The sequence below is a fragment of the Neovison vison genome, chromosome 5 (genome assembly GCF_020171115.1).
Source record: "Neovison vison isolate M4711 chromosome 5, ASM_NN_V1, whole genome shotgun sequence".
In the NCBI taxonomy this organism is placed as follows: domain Eukaryota; kingdom Metazoa; phylum Chordata; class Mammalia; order Carnivora; family Mustelidae; genus Neogale; species Neogale vison.
This window is the reverse complement of record NC_058095.1, coordinates 89,145,099-89,163,439: the sequence shown is the minus strand read 5'-3', so window position 1 is coordinate 89,163,439 and position 18,341 is coordinate 89,145,099. Positions and strand designations below refer to the sequence as shown.

The 18,341-nt window shown below is 39.3% G+C and overlaps 1 protein-coding gene across 1 annotated transcript in view; it reads left to right on the top strand.

Annotated features, from left to right (window-relative positions):
• LOC122907411 (phospholipid-transporting ATPase IB-like) overlaps positions 1-18,341 on the top strand; it is a 341,403-nt gene that overhangs the window by 85,542 nt on the left and 237,520 nt on the right. The window contains exons 12-13 of the mRNA XM_044250287.1: positions 8,931-9,058; positions 10,223-10,300. Coding sequence (XP_044106222.1) covers positions 8,931-9,058; positions 10,223-10,300 — 206 coding nt within the window. The remainder of the gene's footprint in view (positions 1-8,930; positions 9,059-10,222; positions 10,301-18,341) is intronic.

Genomic DNA, 18,341 nt, shown 5'->3' with positions numbered 1-18,341 from the left:
CCAATGTCCATAACCCAACCACCATCTCCCTACCCCCCCTCCCCCTGGCAACCCTCAGTTTGTTTTGTGAGATTAAGAGTCTCTTATGGTTTGTCTCCCTTCTGATCCCATCTTATTTTATTTATTCCTTTCCTACTCCCCAAACCCTCCGCATTGCCTCTCAACTTCCTCATATCAGGGAGCTCATATGATAATTGTTTTTCTCTGATTGACTTATTTCACTCAGCGTAATATCCTCTAGTTCCACCCACATCATCACAAATGGCAAGATTTCATTTCTTTTGATGGCTGCATAGTATTCCATTGTATATATATATATACCACATCTTCTTTATCCATTCATCTGTTGATGGACATCTAGGTTCTTTCCATAGTTGGCTATTGTGGACATTGCTGCTATAAACATTCAGGTGCATGTGCCCCTTCAGATCACTACATTTGTATCTTTAGGGTAAATACCCAGTACTGCAATTGCTGGGTCATAGGATAGATTTATTTTCAACTTTTTGAGGAACTTCCATGCTGTTTTCCAGAGTGGTTGCACAAGTTTGCATTCCCACCAACAGTGTAGGAGGGTTCCCCTTTCTCCTCATCCTCGGCCAGCATCAGTCATTTCCTGACTTGTTAATTTTAGCCATTCTGACTGGTGTGAGGTGGCATCTCATTGTGGTTTTGATTTGTATTTCCCTGGTGCCAAGTGATGTGGAGCACTTTTTCATGTGTCTGTTGGTCATCTGGATGTCTTCTTTGCAGAAATGTCTGTTCATGTCTTCTGCCCATTTCTTGATTGGATTATTTGTTCTTTGGGCGTTGAGTTTCATAAATTCTTTACAGATTTTGGATACTAGCCTTTTATCTGATATGTCATTTGCACATATCTTCTCCCATTCTATCAGTTGTCTTTTGGTTTTGTTAACTGTTTCCTTTGCTGTGCAAAAGCTTTTGATCTTGATGAAGTCCTAATAATTCATTTTTGCCCTTGCTTCCATTGTCTTTGGTAATGTTCCTAGGAAGAATTTGCTGTAGCTGAGGTCGAAGAGGTTGCTGCCTGTGTTCTCCTCAAGGATTTTGATGGATTCCTTTCCCATATTGAGGTCCTTCATCCATTTGGAGTGTATTTTTGTGTGTGGTGTAAGGAAATGGTCCACTTTCATTTTTCTGCATGTGGCTGTCCAATTTTCCCAACACCATTTGTTGAAGAGGTGGTCTTTTTTCCATTGAACATTCTTTCCTGCTTTGTTAAAGAATAGTTGACCATAGAATTGAGAGTCCATATCTGGGCTCTCTATTCTGTTCCATTGATCTATGTGTCTGTTTTTGTGCCAGTACCATACTGACAGCTTTGTTATAGAGCTTGAAGTCTGGAATTGTGATGCCACCAACTTTGGCTTTCTTTTTCAACATTCCTCTGGCTATTCAAGGTCTTTTCTGCTTCCATGTAAATTTTAGGATTATTTGTTCCATTTCTTTGAAAAAAAATTGATAGAATTTTGGTAGGGGTTGCATTAAATGTGTAGATTGCTTTAGGTAGCATACACATTTTCACAATATTTGTTCTTCCAATCCATGAGCATGGAACATTTTTCCATTTCTTGGTGTCTTCCTCATTTTCATTCATGAATACTTTATAGTTTTCTGAGTACAGATTCTTTGCCTCTTTTGTTAGGTTTATTCCTAGGTATCTTATGGTTTTGGGTGCAATTGTAAATGGGATTGATTCCTTAATTTCTCTTTCTTCCGTCTTGTTGCTGGTGTAGAGAAATGTGATTGATTTCTGTGCATTGATTTTATATCCTGACAGTTTACTGAATTCCTGTATAAGTTCTAGCAGTTTTGGAGTGGAGTCTTTTGGGTTTTCCACATAATGTATCCCATCATCTGCAACGAGTGATAGTTTGACTTCTTCTTTGTCGATTTGGATGCCTTTAATTTCCTTTTGTTGTCTGATTGCTGAGGCTAGAACTTCTAGTACTATGTTGAATAGCAGTGGTGATAGTGGACATCCCTGCTGTGTTCCTGACCTTAGCAGAAAAGCTTTCAGTTTTTCTCCTTTGAGAATGATATTCACTGTGGGTTTTTCATAGATGACTTTGATGATATTGAAGTATGCACTCTCTGTCCCTACACTCTGAAGAGTTTTGATCAAGAAAGGATGCTGTACTTTGTCAAATGCTATTTCAGCATCTATTGAGAGTATCATATGGTTCTTGTTCTTTCATTTATTAATGTATTGTATCACATTGATTGATTTGCGGATGTTGAACCAACTTTGCAGCCCTGGAATAAATCCCACTTGGTTGTGGTGAATAATCCTTTTAATGTACTGTTGGATCCTATTGGCTAGTATTCTGGTGAGAATTTTTGCATCTGTGTTCATCAAGGATATTGGTCTGTAGTTCTCTTTTTTGATGGGATCCTTTTCTGGTTTTGGGATCAAGGTGATGCTGGCCTCATAAAATGAGTTTGGAAGTTTTCCTTCCATTTCTATTTGTTGGAACAGTTTCAGGAGAAAAGATATTACTTCTTCTTTAAGTGTTTGGTAGAATTCCCCTGGGAAGCCATCTGACCCTGGGCTCTTGTTTGTTGGGAGATTTTTGATGACTGCTTCAATGTCCTTTCTGGTTATGGGTCTGTTCAGGTTTTCTATTTCTTCCTGGTTCAGTTGTGGTAGTTTATATATCTCTAGGAATGCATCCATTTCTTCCAGATTGTCAAATTTGCTGGCATATAGTTGTTCATAGTATGTTCTTATAATTGTTTGTATTTATTTAGTGTTGGTTGTAATCTCTTCTCTTTCATTCATGATTTTATTTATTTGTGTCCTTTCTCTTTTCTTTTTGATAAGTCTGGCCAGGGGTTTATCAATCTTATTAATTCTTTCAAAGAACCAGCTCCTAGTTTCATTCATTTGCTATACTGTTCTTTGTTGTTGTTGTTGTTGTTGTTTTGTTTCTAATTCATTTATTTCTACTCTGATCTTTATGACTTCTCTTCTCCTGCTGATTTTAGGCTTTCTTTGTTATTTCTCCAGCTCCTTTAGTTGTAGGGTTAGGCTGTGTATTTGAGACCTTTCTTGTTTCTTGAGAAAGGCTTGTTTCACTGTATATTTTCCTCTCCGGACTACCTTTGCTGTGTCCCACAGATTTTGAACCATTGTGTTTTCATTATCATTTGTTTCCATGAATTTTTTCAATTCTTCTCTAATTTCCTGGTTGACCCATTCATTCTTTAGAAGGATGCTGTTTAATCTCCACGTATTTGGGTTCTTTCCAACTTTCCTCCTGTGATTGAGTTCTAGTATCAGAGAACTGTGGTCTGAAAATAGGCAGGGAATGATCCCAATCTTTCAGTACCAGTTGAGACCTGATTTGGTACCCAGGATGGGATCTATTCTGGAGAATGTTCCATGTGCAGTAGAGAAGAATGTATATTCTGTTGCTTTGGGATGGAATGTTCTGAATATATCTGTGATGTCCATCTGGTCCAGTGTGTCATTTAAGCCCTTTATTTCCTTGTTGATCTTTTGCTTGGATGATCTGTCCATTTCAGTGAGGGGCATGTTAAAGTCCCCTACTATTATTATATTCTTATCCATGTGTTTGTTTGATTTTGTTATTAATTGGTATATATAGTTGGCTTCTCCCATGTTAGCAGCATAGATATTTAAAATTATTAGATCTTCTTGTTGGACAGACCCTTTGAGTATGATATAGTGTCCTTCCTCATCTCTTACTGTAGTCTTTGGCTTAAAATCTAATTGATCTGATATAAGGATTGCCACACCCGCTTTCTTTTGATTGTTTTCCACTTGCTCACTTTAAATCCGGAGGTGTCCTTCGGTCTAAAATGAATTTCTTATAGACAGCATATTGACTTTTTAAAAATTTTTTTTAAATTTTTATTTTTTAAAAATTAATTATTTATTTGCAGCATAACAGTATTCATTATTTTTGCACCACACCCAGTGCTCCATGCAATCCGTGCCCTCTACAATACCCACCACCTGGGACCCCAACTTCCCACCCCCCTGCCACTTCAAACCCCTCAGATTGTTTTTCAGAGTCCAGAGTCTCTCATGGTTCACCCCCCCTTCCAATTTCCCCCAACTCCCTTCTCCTCTCCTACTCCCCATGTCCTCCATGCTATTTGTTATGCTCCACAAATAAGTGAAACCATATGATAATTGACTCTCTCTGCTTCACTTATCTCTCTTTCAGTCCCATCCATGTTGCTACAAAAGTTGGGTATTCATCCTTTTTGATGGAGGCATAATACTCCATCGTGTATATGAACCATATCTTCCTTATCCATTTGTCCATTGAAGGGCGTCTTGGTTCTTTCCACAGTTTGGTGACTGTGGCCATTGCTGCTATAAACATTGGGGTACAGATGGCCCTTCTTTTTGCTACATCTGTATCTTTGGGGTAAATACCCAGGAGTGCAATGGCAGGGTCATAGGGAAGTTCTATTTTTAATTTCTTGAGGAATCTCCACACTGTTCTCCAAAGTGGATGCACCAACTTGCATTCCCACCAACAGTGTAAGAGGGTTCCCCTTTCTCCACATCCTCTCCAACACATGTTGTTCCCTTCTTGCTAATTTTGACCATTCTAACTGGTGTAAGGTTATATCTCAATGTGGTTTTAATTTGAATCTCCCTGAGGGCTAGTGATGATTAACATTTTTTTCATGTGTCTGATAGCCATTTGTATGTCTTCATTGAAGTGTCTGTTCATATCTTCTGCCCATTTTTAAAAAATTTTTTTTCATTTATTTATTTTCAGCATAACAGTATCATCATTTTTTCACCACACCCAGTGCTCCATGCAATCCGTGCCCTCTATAACACCCACCACCTGGTACCCCGACCTCCCACCCCCCTGCCACTTCAAACCCCTCAGATTGTTTTTCAGAGTCTATAGTCACTCGTGATTCACCTCCCCTTCCAATTTACCCCAACCCCCTTCTCTCTAACTCCCCATGTCCTCCATGCTTTTTGTTATGCTCCACAAATAAGTGAAACCATATGATAATTGATTCTCTCTGCTTGACTTATTTCACTCAGCATAATCTCTTCCAGTCCTGTCCATGTTGCCATACCACCCTGAAAGCACCCGATCTCGTCTGATCTTCTGCCTATTTTTTTTTAAAAGATTTATTTATTTGTTTGACAGACAGAAATCACGAGGAGGCAAAGAGGCAGGCAGAGAGAGAGGAGGAAGCAGGCTCCCCACTGAGCAGAGAGCCCGATGTGGGGCTGATCCCAGTACCCTGGGATCATGACCTGAGCCGAAGGCAGAGGCTTTAACGCACTGAGCCACCCAGGCGCCCCCTTCTGCCCATTTTTTGATATGATTGTCTGTTTTGTGTGTGTTGAGTTTGAGGATTTCTTTATAGATCCTAGATATCAACCTTTTGTCTATACTGTCATTTGCAAATATCTTCTCCCATTCTGTGGGTTGTGGGTTTTGTTTTTTTTATCCATTCTGATACCCTGTTTCTTTTGATTGGGAATTTAGCCCATTTACATCCAGGGTAACTATTGAGAGATATGAATTTAGTGCCATTGTATTGCATGTAAGGGGACTGTTGCTGTATATTGTCTCTGTTCTTTTCTGATCTACTACTTTTAGGCTCTCTCTTTGCTTAGAGGACCCCTTTCAATATTTCCTGTAGAGCTGGTTTGGTGTTTGCAAATTCTTTCAGTTTTTGTTTATCCTGGAAGCTTTTAATCTCTCCTTCTATTTTCAATGATAGCCTATCTGGATATAGTATTCTTGGCTGCATGTTTTTCTTGTTTAGTGCTCTGAATATATCATGCCAGTTCTTTCTGGCCTGCCAGGTCTCTGTGGATAAGTCTGCTGCCAATCTAATATTTTTACCATTGTATGTTACAGACTTTTTGTCCCAGGATGCCTTCACGATTTTCTCTTTGTTGCTAGGACTTGAAAATTTTACTATTAAGTGACGGGGTGTGGTCCTATTCTTATTGATTTTGAGGGGGGTTCTCTGCACCTTCTGGATTTTGATGCTTGTTTCCTTTGCCATATTAGGGAAATTCTGTACAATAATTCTCTCCAGTATACCTTCTGCTCCCCTCTCTCTTCTTCTTCTGGAATCCCAATTATTCTAATGTTGTTTTATCTTATGCTATCACTTATCTTTCGAATTCTCCCCTCATGTTCCAATAATTGTTTGTCTCTCTTTTGCTATGCTTCTTTATTCTCTGTCATTTGGTCTTCTATATCACTTATTCTCTCTTCTGCCTCATTTATCCTAGCAGCAAGAGCCTCCATTTTTTGTTGCACTTCATTAATAGCTTTTTTGATTCCAGCTTGGTTAGATTTTAGTTCTTTTATTTCTCCAGAAAGGCCTTTTATTTCTCCAGACAGTGTTTCTCTATTATCTTCCATGCCTTTTTTGAACCTAGCTAGCACCTTTAAAATCATCATTCTGAACTCTAGATCTGACATATTACCAATGTCCATATTAATTAGGTCCCTAGCCTTCAGTACTGCCTCTTGTTCTTTTTTTGGTGGTGAGTTTTTCTGCCTTGTCATTTTATCCTGATAAGAATATATGAAGGAGAGAATAAAATACTAAAAGTGTGGCAGAGACCCCAGAAAAATGTGCATAGACCAAAGCAGAAGAGATCCCAAATTGTGAGGAAAAGGAAGGGTAAAAAGAAATTCAAAAAAAAACTTTAAAAATAAAGAGAATAAAGGAAATATAGATATTAGACTGGTGAATAGAACAGAGCCACACACTTAATTTTGGGAGTATTTTGGTCTCTTAGAAGAAACTACCTCTCAAAATTTTAAAGAAAGAAAAACTTTGTATATATATACAAAAATACAAAAATAAGTGTAAACATGATGAAGAGATGGAATAGGACTGTAAAGATGAAAATTTTTACAATATTCTAAAAAAGGAGTTGATAAGATAAGTTGTTTGGGAAAAGAAGGAAAAAGAAAGTGGAGAGAATTTGCTCAGGCTAGAGCCTAGAACAAAGCCCTGTGCTAGATTTAGGGTATATTTTGATCCATTAGAAGAGGTTGTATCCCAAAATTTTTTAGAAGGAAAAAAACCTATGTGTATACAAAAAATAAAGTTAGATACAATGAAGGATAAGATGTGACTATAATAATGAAGTTTCAGAAGATTTTTTTAAAAGAAAGGTATTGTTAAGATAATCTAGTTAAAAAACCTTAAAAGAGGAAAGAGTAAAAGTTAAAAAAATTAGAATAAGATAAAAATTAAATTAAAAAAATTAATTAACTTTGCATGACTAAAGAATCATGGGGAGAAAACCATGAATTCCATGCTTTGCTTTCTTTTCTGGAATTCCACTGTTCTCCTTGATAAGTGAGCATGGTCTTCGCTGGATTTCTTGCTGATCTTCTGGGGGAGGCGCCTGTTGTAGTGATTCTCAAATGTCTTTGCCTGAGGTGGAATTGCACTGCCCTTACCAGGGGCTGGGCTAGGTAATCTGCTGGCATTCGTTTTGGGAGATTTTGTTCCCTGAATGCTTTCCATAGAGTTCTGGAGGACAGAAATGAAAATGGCGGCCTCCCAATCTGGCCAGGAGGAGCCGAGAGCTCGGGGCCTTGCTCCTCAGTGTGCCATAGGAGAAAAGCACTCAATCACTCCTGTCTCCCTGGCCTCCGGCCCTGTGCTGAGCTCATCCAGCCTGTGACTGAGCATCTCTGTCTCTGGCACACAGCCCTGCCTGGAGTCTCTAAAACCTGCTGCTCTTCCAGGGAGGTCTCCTCGGATCTGCCACTTGTGGGGTCCCTGCTCAAAGAACAGTGGCCCAACTGTGCCACAGATCACAGTGTAAGGTAACCCTGAGTTGAGAGCTCACTCCTTAGCTCCCTCTCTGTCTCCGGCTTCCCTGCTCTAATACCTGTGAGATCTGTGACACTCAGACACCCCCGATCCTTCTGTGACCCCGCGGGACCTGAGACCATGCTGTCCCCGCAAGGGCTCCACCCCCGCTTAGATTCTGGAGCGATGTCCCTCAATGGAGTAGACTTTTAAAAGTCCCGATTTTGTGCTACATTGCTCCGCCGCTTGCCGGGAGCCGGCCTCTCCCCCCACAGTCTATCTTCTTGTCGCTTTGGATTCACTTCTCTGTAGGTCTTACCTTTCATAAAGTGGTCAATTTTCTGTTTCTAGAATTGTTGCTCTTCTTCTCTTTAATCTCCTGTTGGATTTGTAGGTGTTTGGAATGATTTGATAAGCTATCTAGCTGATCCCTTGCTACCTGATGTCATCTCAGCCTGCTACTCCTCCGCCATCTTTACTCTTTCTCTGTTGAGTAGGTTGAATTTTTATTGGAAAATTACTCTCTCAAATGTGTCTACCTCTTTAAAAATGAGTATATCACGACGTGTTTCAATTTTTTCCCCCTTTTCCTTTTGGCTTCACTTTTCTTCTTTCCCTGAGTTTTAAAAATCACTATTTCTTTGTCTTCAAGCCATGTAGTTCCAGGTAAATAAGATGTCATTCTCATTCTCTTCCCCTCATCTTTGCCATTTAACAAACCCCCTTCTCCAAAACTTTGCTGTGCCTTTATTCTGGGCCTTCCACTTTGTGCTTTTGTTGCTAGTCTCTGTGTTCAGTGCTATCACAGAATTCACCATGCCATAATTCTTGACACATCTTACTTTCTCAAACTGCATCCAAAGCTCCCTGATGGCGGGGTCTATCTCTTGCTAGATCTTGTACCTTGATACTTGCCATCTACCCTATTATATGGTTGGCACTTCGGGGATTCTTTAAAAGCCATTTTGATGTGTTCATTTAATTATACTTTAAAGAATTTTCATGCAGAAATATTCACAGTTTTAACAAGTAATAACACAAACAAATGTGAAGAAAGATACTGCCTAAAGCTGTGACATAGTTCTTCTGATCTTCTTCCACAGAATACATCTCCCACAGCTTAGGGTTTGACTTACTGGTGTTCATCATCTTGTACCACAATCTCATCCCCATTAGCCTGCTTGTCACTCTGGAAATTGTGAAATACATTCAGGCCATGTTTATAAACTGGGTGAGTATTACATTCAGATAGTTAAAAAAAAAGAAGCAAAAACAGTTCTCCCTTGATCTGTGGCTTTGGATTTGAAAATCAGCATAACTAGTTTATCACTGTGGGGCTAGCACATGGGCCAGTTGCGCTTTTGACAGTAAAGCCAAACACTGTCAACCTGACCTAGCTGTGCCTGGGTCTCTCTGAGTCACTCTTGAGGGCACCATTGTTGTAGATATTTTTCCTAACTGAAAGGAAAGATTTAAGAGCTAGTGGCTTAGCAACAACTATAAAGAGATAGCCCATTAAAATTGAAGATACTCTAGAGAAGGGGAGTCCAGTAGACTTATAATAGATTTACATATCTTGGCAAGAGTGAAACAGCTATTCCAGAATCCCCTCAAAATAAGGAAAAGATTTCTTAGCTGAAGACCATGCATTCATTTAAGCCAATACTTAATGACATGTGACTGAATGAATTTACCAACTTGAATGTATGTTTGCAATTTTCAGTTCTATTTAAACTTTTTTTTAAAAGATTCTATTTATTTGTTTGTCAGAGAGAGTGAGCACAGGCAGACAGAGTGGGAGGCAGTCGATCCCAAGATGCTGGGATCATGACCAGAGCTGAAGGCAGCCGCTTAACCAAATGAGCCACCCAGGTGTCCCTTCAGTTCTATTTAAAAAGATATTTCCTGGAAATAAAATTTTTGCTAGGTGTCTCATTAAAATGTGTCAAGGAATTACCATCACTGGAAGTGTACAGTTGTCTTTAACAACCACAAAATGAGATAGAGTGCTTTTAAATGTATTCTCATTTACTATTCACAGTAGCACTGTGAGATCTATGTTATTGCCCCCACTTTATGGATGGAGTAGCTGTAAAACACCCTTAGGATTCCACACAGTGTCTGAGGCAGAGCCAGGATTTGGAAACCAAGTCTTCTGACACCCAAACCAACGATACACTGACATTTATTTTTGTGTAGCATTGCCTCTCCTGAATCAGCTCTGGCAATGTACATGTAAAACTAGAACCAAGACTCTCTAAGTATTCTAGACTTGCATTTTGAATTCTTTCTCATGTCAGCCATGTCAGAAGTCCAGTGGCAGTAGAGTTGATCTGAGGAAATTTTGAGCCTTGTTCTGATTGTGTGGGTTGGTTATTTTGTTCATTTCTTGAAGGATGAAGATATGCATTACAGAGGAAATGATGTCTATGCCATGGCCAGAACATCCAATCTTAATGAAGAGCTTGGGCAGGTGAGGACTATTTCAGGGACTGGGTATGTGACAGGAACTTTGAAGAAGGTGGATCTAGGGAGAGTGTGAGCAAAGTCGAAGTGCTGAACTCAGCCATAGGCTGTAGTGAATGTGATACCCATATGGAGCTTCAAAAGTAGGATTTGTTAAAAATATTGATAACACATCATGGGTGGCAAGTAGAATGGGCCTAATACAGGTTATTAATGTGCTTATGAGAGAGAAGAGCTGGAGAAGCAGGTAGGGAAAGCTTCAGTTAGCTCTCAAGTTTTCAGTTAACTTTCAGGGAGTCACAGGAGTATGGGGACCTGCCACTGGGGGCCATGCTTCTGCTTCCCTACGGCAGATGACCTATAAGAAAGCATCTGATGGAGGCATAATACTCCATAGTGTATATGGACCACATCTTCCTTATCCATTCATCCGTTGAAGGGCACCTTGGTTCTTTCCATAGTTTGGCGACTGTGGCCATTGCTGCTATAAACATTGGGGTACAGATGGCCCTTCTTTTCACGACATCTGTGTCTTTGGGGAAAATACCCAGGAGTGCAATTGCAAGGTCATAGGGAAGCTCTATTTTTAATTTCTTGAGGAATCTCCACACTGTTCTCCAAAGAGGCTGCACCAACTTGCATTCCCACCAACAGTGGAAGAGGGTTCCCCTTTCTCCACATCCTCTCCAACACATGTTGTTTCCTGTTTTGTTAATTTTGGCCATTCTAACTGGTGTAAGGTGATACCTCAATGTGGTTTTAATTTGAATCTCCCTGAGGGCTAATGATGATGAGCATTTTTTCATGTGTCTGATAGCCATTTGTATGTCTTGATTGGAGAAGTGTCTGTTCATATCTTCTGCCCATTTTTTGATGTGTTTGTCTGTTTCGTGTGGGTTGAGTTTGAGGAGTTCATTATAGATCCTGGATATCAACCTTTTGTCTGTACTGTCATTTGCAAATATCTTCTCCCATTCCGTGGGTTGCCTCTTTGTTTTTTTGACTGTTTCGTTTGCTGTGCAGAAGCTTTTGATTTTGATGAAGTCCCAGAAGTTTATTTTCGCTTTTGTTTCCTTTGCCTTTGGAGACGTATCTTGAAAGAAGTTGCTGTGGCTGATATCAAAGAGATTACTGCCTATGTTCTCCTCTAAGATTCTGATGGATTCCTGTCTCACGCTGAGGTCTTTTATCCATTTTGAGTTGATCTTTGTGTATGGTGTAAGAGAATGGTTGAGTTTCATTCTTCTACATATAGCTGTCCAGTTTTCCCAGCACCCTTTATTGAAGAGACTGTCGTTTTTCCACTGTATATTTTTTCCTGTTTTGTCGAAGATTAATTGACCATAGAGTTGAGGGTCCATATCTGGGCTCTCTACTCTGTTCTACTGGTCTATGTGTCTGTTTTTATGCCAGTACCATGCTGTCTTGGTGATCACAGCTTTGTAATAAAGCTTGAAATCAGGTAAGGTGATGCCGCCAGCTTTATTTTTGTTTTTCAACATTTCCTTAGCGATTCGGGGTCTCTTCTGATTCCATACAAATTTTAGGATTATTTGCTCCAGCTCTTTGAAGAATGCCGGTGGAATTTTGATCGGAATGGCATTAAAAGTATAGATTGCTCTAGGCAGTATAGACATTTTAACAATGTTTATTCTTCCGATCCAAGAGCATGGAATGGTCTTCCCTCTATTTGTGTCTTCTTCAATTTCTTTCATGAGTGTTCTGTAGTTCCTTGAGTACAGATTCTTTACCTCTTTGGTTAGGTTTATTCCCAGGTATCTTATGGTTCTTGGTGCTGTAGTAAATGGAATCGATTCTCTAATTTCCCTTTCTGTATTTTCATTGTTAGTGTATAAGAAAGCCACTGATTTCTGCACATTGACTTTGTATCCTACCACGTTGCTGAATTGCTGTATGATTTCTAGTAGTTTGGGGGTGGAGTCTTTTGGGTTTTCCATATAAAGAATCATGTCATCTGCGAAGAGAGAGAGTGGACTGGAAGAGATTATGCTGAGTGAAATAAGTCAAGCAGAGAGAGTCAATTATCATATGGTTTCACTTATTTGTGGAGCATAACAAATAGCATGGAGGACAAGGGGCATTAGAGAGGAGTAGGGAATTTGGGTAAATTGGAAGGGGAGGTGAACCATGAGAGACTATGGACTCTGAAAAACAATCTGAGGGGTTTGAAGTGGCGGGGGGGGTGGGAGGTTGGGGTACCAGGTGGTGGGTATTATAGAGGGCACGGCTTGCATGGAGAACTGGGTGTGGTGAAAAAATAATGAATAATATTTTTCTGAAAATAAATAAATTGAAAAAATTAAAAAAATAAAAAAAAATTTAAATTAAAAAAAAAAAAGAAAGCATCTGAAACCTGCTGCAAAATTTCATACCTGCCTCACCCTCAGGTGTACCCTCAGGCCTTTAGTCCCTATAGTACACTAGAAAGGGGCAGAAATGATGCCACGTTACCAACAGAAAGTTGGTTACCTTCTAAATGGCAGTGGCACTGTTACAAGTATACATTGTTTTTAAAAGCTCCTGGTTATTTGTCAATTATACAACAGAATAGCTGGAAAACCCCAACTAACTCCCACAGCTGGGTGGGACCTGAAAGGAGGAAGACTAATGATTGTTAAATTTTGTAATTATTTTTTGTTCTTAATATTTTTTACAAGATTATAATTTATAATATATATAGTATATATATTATAATTATAATTTCCCTTTGCTCAATTAATTAGAGGCAATATGTAAATTATGGTAGAAGCAGAATTTTGGAGTTAAGCTTCTGGAGAGTAAACCCTGACAAGAAATGTTACCATGATCTGTAAATCAGGTGTGATCATTACTTCAGAAAGTTGTTATGAGGATTGAATAATATAATGTATTTGTGATATACTCAGCACAGTACCTAATATGAAGAAGTGATTTGACTAATGCTAATAATTCTAACCAGTAATTTGCATGTATGCTTTCTAATTTAGGGCCACATTGTATATTATCATTTGAATAGTGACTTCTCAGTAAATATTTATTTTAGAAGATTTTTGGTGCCTGGAAATGCATGATCTGACAACATGAACATATTTTTACTTTGGACAACTAAAGGTGAAGGAGGATAGAATCATTAGCATTCTAGAAACTCTTCTGCTCATGAATATCTGATTACTTGCTAATCCTCTAAACATATATTTTCTGTTGACAGTTGGGAAAAGATCACTTTATCTACCTCATGTAGTCCATTGACTCTAGCCTCTTTAGGGTAGTAATTAAATATAATAAAAGTGGGTATGGAACTCAAACTTTAAAAATTAATTATATTGTTTATGTAGGTAAGACATAAAGACATGAAAATTTTCCCAATATCGTGAATGGAACCAGCATTCATGTACTAGAGGCTGAACGGTCTCCACCCAAGATTATACATTCCAAAAAAACATCACGACACCTGATAGTCAAATTGAGGAATTATAATTGTAGGTATAATCTCTTGAAAGCCGCCAGGGCAAAGAGGCTCCTTACTTACAGAGGGAAGCCCATCAGAATAACGTCAGACCTGTCCACAGAGACCTGGCAAGCCAGAAGAGGCTGGCAAGATATATTCAGGGCACTAAATGAGAAGAACATGCAGCCAAGAATACTTTATCCAGCAAGACGGACATTCAAAATGGATGGAGAGATAAAGAGTTTTCAAGACCGGCAAGGCTTAAAAGACTATGCAACCACCAAGCCGACACTGCAGGAAATATTAAGGGGGGTTCTATAAAAGAGGAAAAATCCCAAGAGTAGTTTTGAACAGAAATATAGAGACCATCTACAGAAAGAAAGACTTCAAAGGTAACTCGATGTCAATAAAAACGTATCTATCAATAATCACTCTCAATGTGAATGGCCTAAATGCACCCATAAAACGGCACAGGGTTGCAGATTGGATAAAATGACAGGACCCATCCATATGTTGTCTACAAGAGACCCATTTTGAACCTAAAGATACATGCAGACTGAAAGTGAAGGGATGGAGCAGCATCTTTCATGCCAATGGGACTCAAAAGAAGGCTGGGGTAGCGATTCTCATATCAGATAAATTAGACTTCAAACTAAAGACTGTAGTCAGAGATACAGAAGGACACTACATAATCCGTAAAGGGACTATCCACCAAGATGATCTAACAATTGTAAATATCTAGGCTCCCAATATGGGAGCAGCCAATTACTTAAGAAAACTGTTAATCAAGATAAAGAGTCATATTGATATGAATACACTAATCGCAGGAGATCTTAACACGCCTCTTTCAGAATTAGACAGATCATCGAAGCAGAAAATCAATAAAGAAACAAGAGCATTGAATGACACATTGGGCCAGATGGACCTCATAGATATATACAGAACATTCCACCCTAAAACAACAGAATACTCATTCTTCTCAAGTGCACACGGAACCTTCTCCAGAATAGACCACATACTGGGTCACAAATCAGGACTCAACCAATAACAAAAGACTGAGATGATTCCCTGCATATCTCAGATCACAATGCTTTGAAACTGGAGCTCAATCACAAGGTAAAGTTCAGAAGGAACTCAAACACCTGGAAGCTAAAGACCACCTTGCTTAAGAATGCTTGGATCAACAAGGAGATCAAAGAAGAACTGAAACAATTCATGGAAACCAATGAGAATGAAGACACTTTGGTCCAAAACCTATGGGATATAGCAAAGGCGGTCCTAAGGGGAAAATACATAGCCATCCAAGCCTCCCTCAAAAAAATTGAAAAATCTAGAATACATCATCTGTCTCTACACCTTAAAGAACTGGAGAATCAACAACAAATCAAACCAACTCCACACATAAGAAGGGAAATCATCAAGATAAGAGCTGAGATCAATGAGGTAGAAACCAGAGATACAGTAGAATGTATCAATGAAACTAGAAGCTGGTTTTTTGAAAGAATCAATAAGATCGATAAGCCACTGGCCACACTAATCCAAAAGAAAAGAGAGAAAGCCCAAATTAATAAAATTATGAATGAAAAGGGAGAGATCACAACTAACACCAAGGAAGTAGAAACAATAAGCTTAGCAACCTAGACGAAATGGATGCATTCCTGGAAAAATATAAACTACCAACATTGAGCCAGGAAGAAATCGACAACCTGAATAGAACGATATCTAATAATGAGATTGAATCAGTGATCAAAAACCTCCCAAAAAACAAGAGCCCAGGACCTGACGGATTCCCTGGGGAATTCTACCAAACCTTCAAAGAAGAAATAACACCTATTCTCCTGAAGCTGTTTCAAAAAATTGAAGCAGAAGGAAAACTTCCAGACTCTTTCTATGAAGCCAACATTACCCTGATCCCCAAACCAGGCAAGGACCCTACCAAAAAGGAGAATTTCAGACCAATATCACTGATGAATATGGATGCTAAGATTCTCAACAAGATTCTAGCCAACAGGATCCAACAGCACATTAAAAAGATTATCCACCATGATCAGGTGGGATTCATCCCTGGGCTACAAGGATGGTTCAACATTCGCAAATCAATCAATGTGATACAACAAATTAATATGAGAAGAGAGAAGAACCACGTGGTCCTCTCAATTGATGCAGAAAAAGCATTTGACAAAATCCAGCATCCGTTCCTGATTAAAACGCTTCAAAGTATAGGGATAGAGGGAACATTCCTGAACCTCATCAAATCTATCTATGAAAGACCCACAGCAAATATCATCCTCAATGGGAAAAGGCTTGCAGCCTTCCCATTGAGATCAGGAACAAGACAAGGATGCCCACTTTCACCACTCTTGTTCAACATAGTATTAGAAGTCCTAGCAACAGCAATCAGACAACAGAGAGAAATAAAAGGTATCCAAATTGGTAATGAAGAAGTCAAACTCTCTCTCTTCGCAGATGACATGATTCTTTATATGGAAAACCCAAAAGACTCCACCCCCAAACTACTAGAACTCATACAGCAATTCAGCAATGTGGCAGGATACAAAGTCAATGTGCAGAAATCAGTGGCTTTCTTATACACTAACAATGAAAATACAGAAAGGGAAATTAGAGAATCGATTCCATTTGCTATAGCACCAAGAACCATAAGATACCTGGGAATAAACCTAACCAAAGAGGTAAAGAATCTGTACTCAAGGAACTACAGAACACTCATGAAAGAAATTGAAGAAGACACAAATAGAGGGAAGACCATTCCATGCTCTTGGATCGGAAGAATAAACATTGTTAAAATGTCTATACTGCCTAGAGCAATCTATACTTTTAATGCCATTCCGATCAAAATTCCACCGGCATTCTTCAAAGAGCTGGAGCAAATAATCCTAAAATTTGTATGGAATCAGAAGAGACCCCGAATCGCTAAGGAAATGTTGAAAAACAAAAATAAAGCTGGCGGCATCACCTTACCTGATTTCAAGCTTTATTACAAAGCTGTGATCACCAAGACAGCATGGTACTGGCATAAAAACAGACACATAGACCAGTAGAACAGAGTAGAGAGCCCAGATATGGACCCTCAACTCTATGGTCAATTAATCTTCGACAAAACAGGAAAAAATATACAGTGGAAAAAAGACAGTGTCTTCAATAAATAGTGCTGGGGAATCTCCACACTGTGCTCCAAAGAGGCTGCACCAACCTGCATTCCCACCCACCAACAGTGGAAGAGGGTTCCCCTTTCTCCACATCCTCTCCAACACATGTTGTTTCCTGTTTTGTTAATTTTGGCCATTCTAACTGGTGTAAGGTGATATCTCAATGTGGTTTTAATTTGAATCTCCCTGAGGGCTAATGATGATGAGCATTTTTTCATGTGTCTGATAGCCATTTGTATGTCTTGATTGGAGAAGTGTCTGTTCATATCTTCTGCTCATTTTTTGATGTGTTTGCCTGTTTCGTGTGGGTTGAGTTTGAGGAGTTCATTATAGATCCTGGATATCAACCTTTTGTCTGTACTGTCATTTGCAAATATCTTCTCCCATTCCGTGGGTTGCCTCTTTGTTTTTTTGACTGTTTCGTTTGCTGTGCAGAAGCTTTTGATTTTGATGAAGTCCGAGAGCTTCCCTATGACCCTGCAATTGCACTCCTGGGTATTTACCCCAAAGACACAGATGTCGTGAAAAGAAGGGCCATCTGTACCCCAATGTTTATAGCAGCAATGGCCACAGTCGCCAAACTATGGAAAGAACCAAGATGCCCTTCAACGGATGAATGGATAAGGAAGATGTGGTCCATATACACTATGGAGTATTATGCCTCCATCAAAAAGGATGAATACCCAACTTTTGTAGCAACTTGGACGGGACTGGAAGAGGTTATGCTGAGTGAAATAAGTCAAGCAGAGAGAGTCAATTATCATATGGTTTCACTTATTTGTGGAGCATAACATATAGCATGGAGGACAAGGGATGTTAGAGAGGAGTAGGGAATTTGGGTAAATTGGAAGGGGAGGTGAACCATGAGAGACTATGGACTCTGAAAAACAATCTGAGGGGTTTGAAGTGGCGGGGGGTGGGAGGTTGGGGTACCAGATGGTGGGTATTATAGAGGGCACGGCTTGCATGGAGCACTGGGTGTGGTGAAAAAATAATGAATAATGTTTTTCTGAAAATAAATGAATTGAAAAAAATAAATGGTGCTGGGAAAACTGGACAGCTATATGTAGAAGAATGAAACTCGACCATTCTCTTACACCGTACACAAAGATCAACTCAAAATGGATAAAAGACCTCAGCGTGAGACAGGAATCCATCAGAATCCTAGAGGAGAACATAGGCAGTAATCTCTTCGATATCAGCCACAGCAACTTCTTTCAAGATACGTCTCCAAAGGCAAAGGAAACAAAAGCGAAAATAAACTTTTGGGACTTCATCAAAATCAAAAGCTTCTGCACAGCAAACGAAACAGTCAAAAAAACAAAGAGGCAACCCACGGAATGGGAGAAGATATTTGCAAATGACAGTACAGACTAAAGGTTGATATCCAGGATCTATAATGAACTCCTCAAACTCAACCCACACGAAACAGA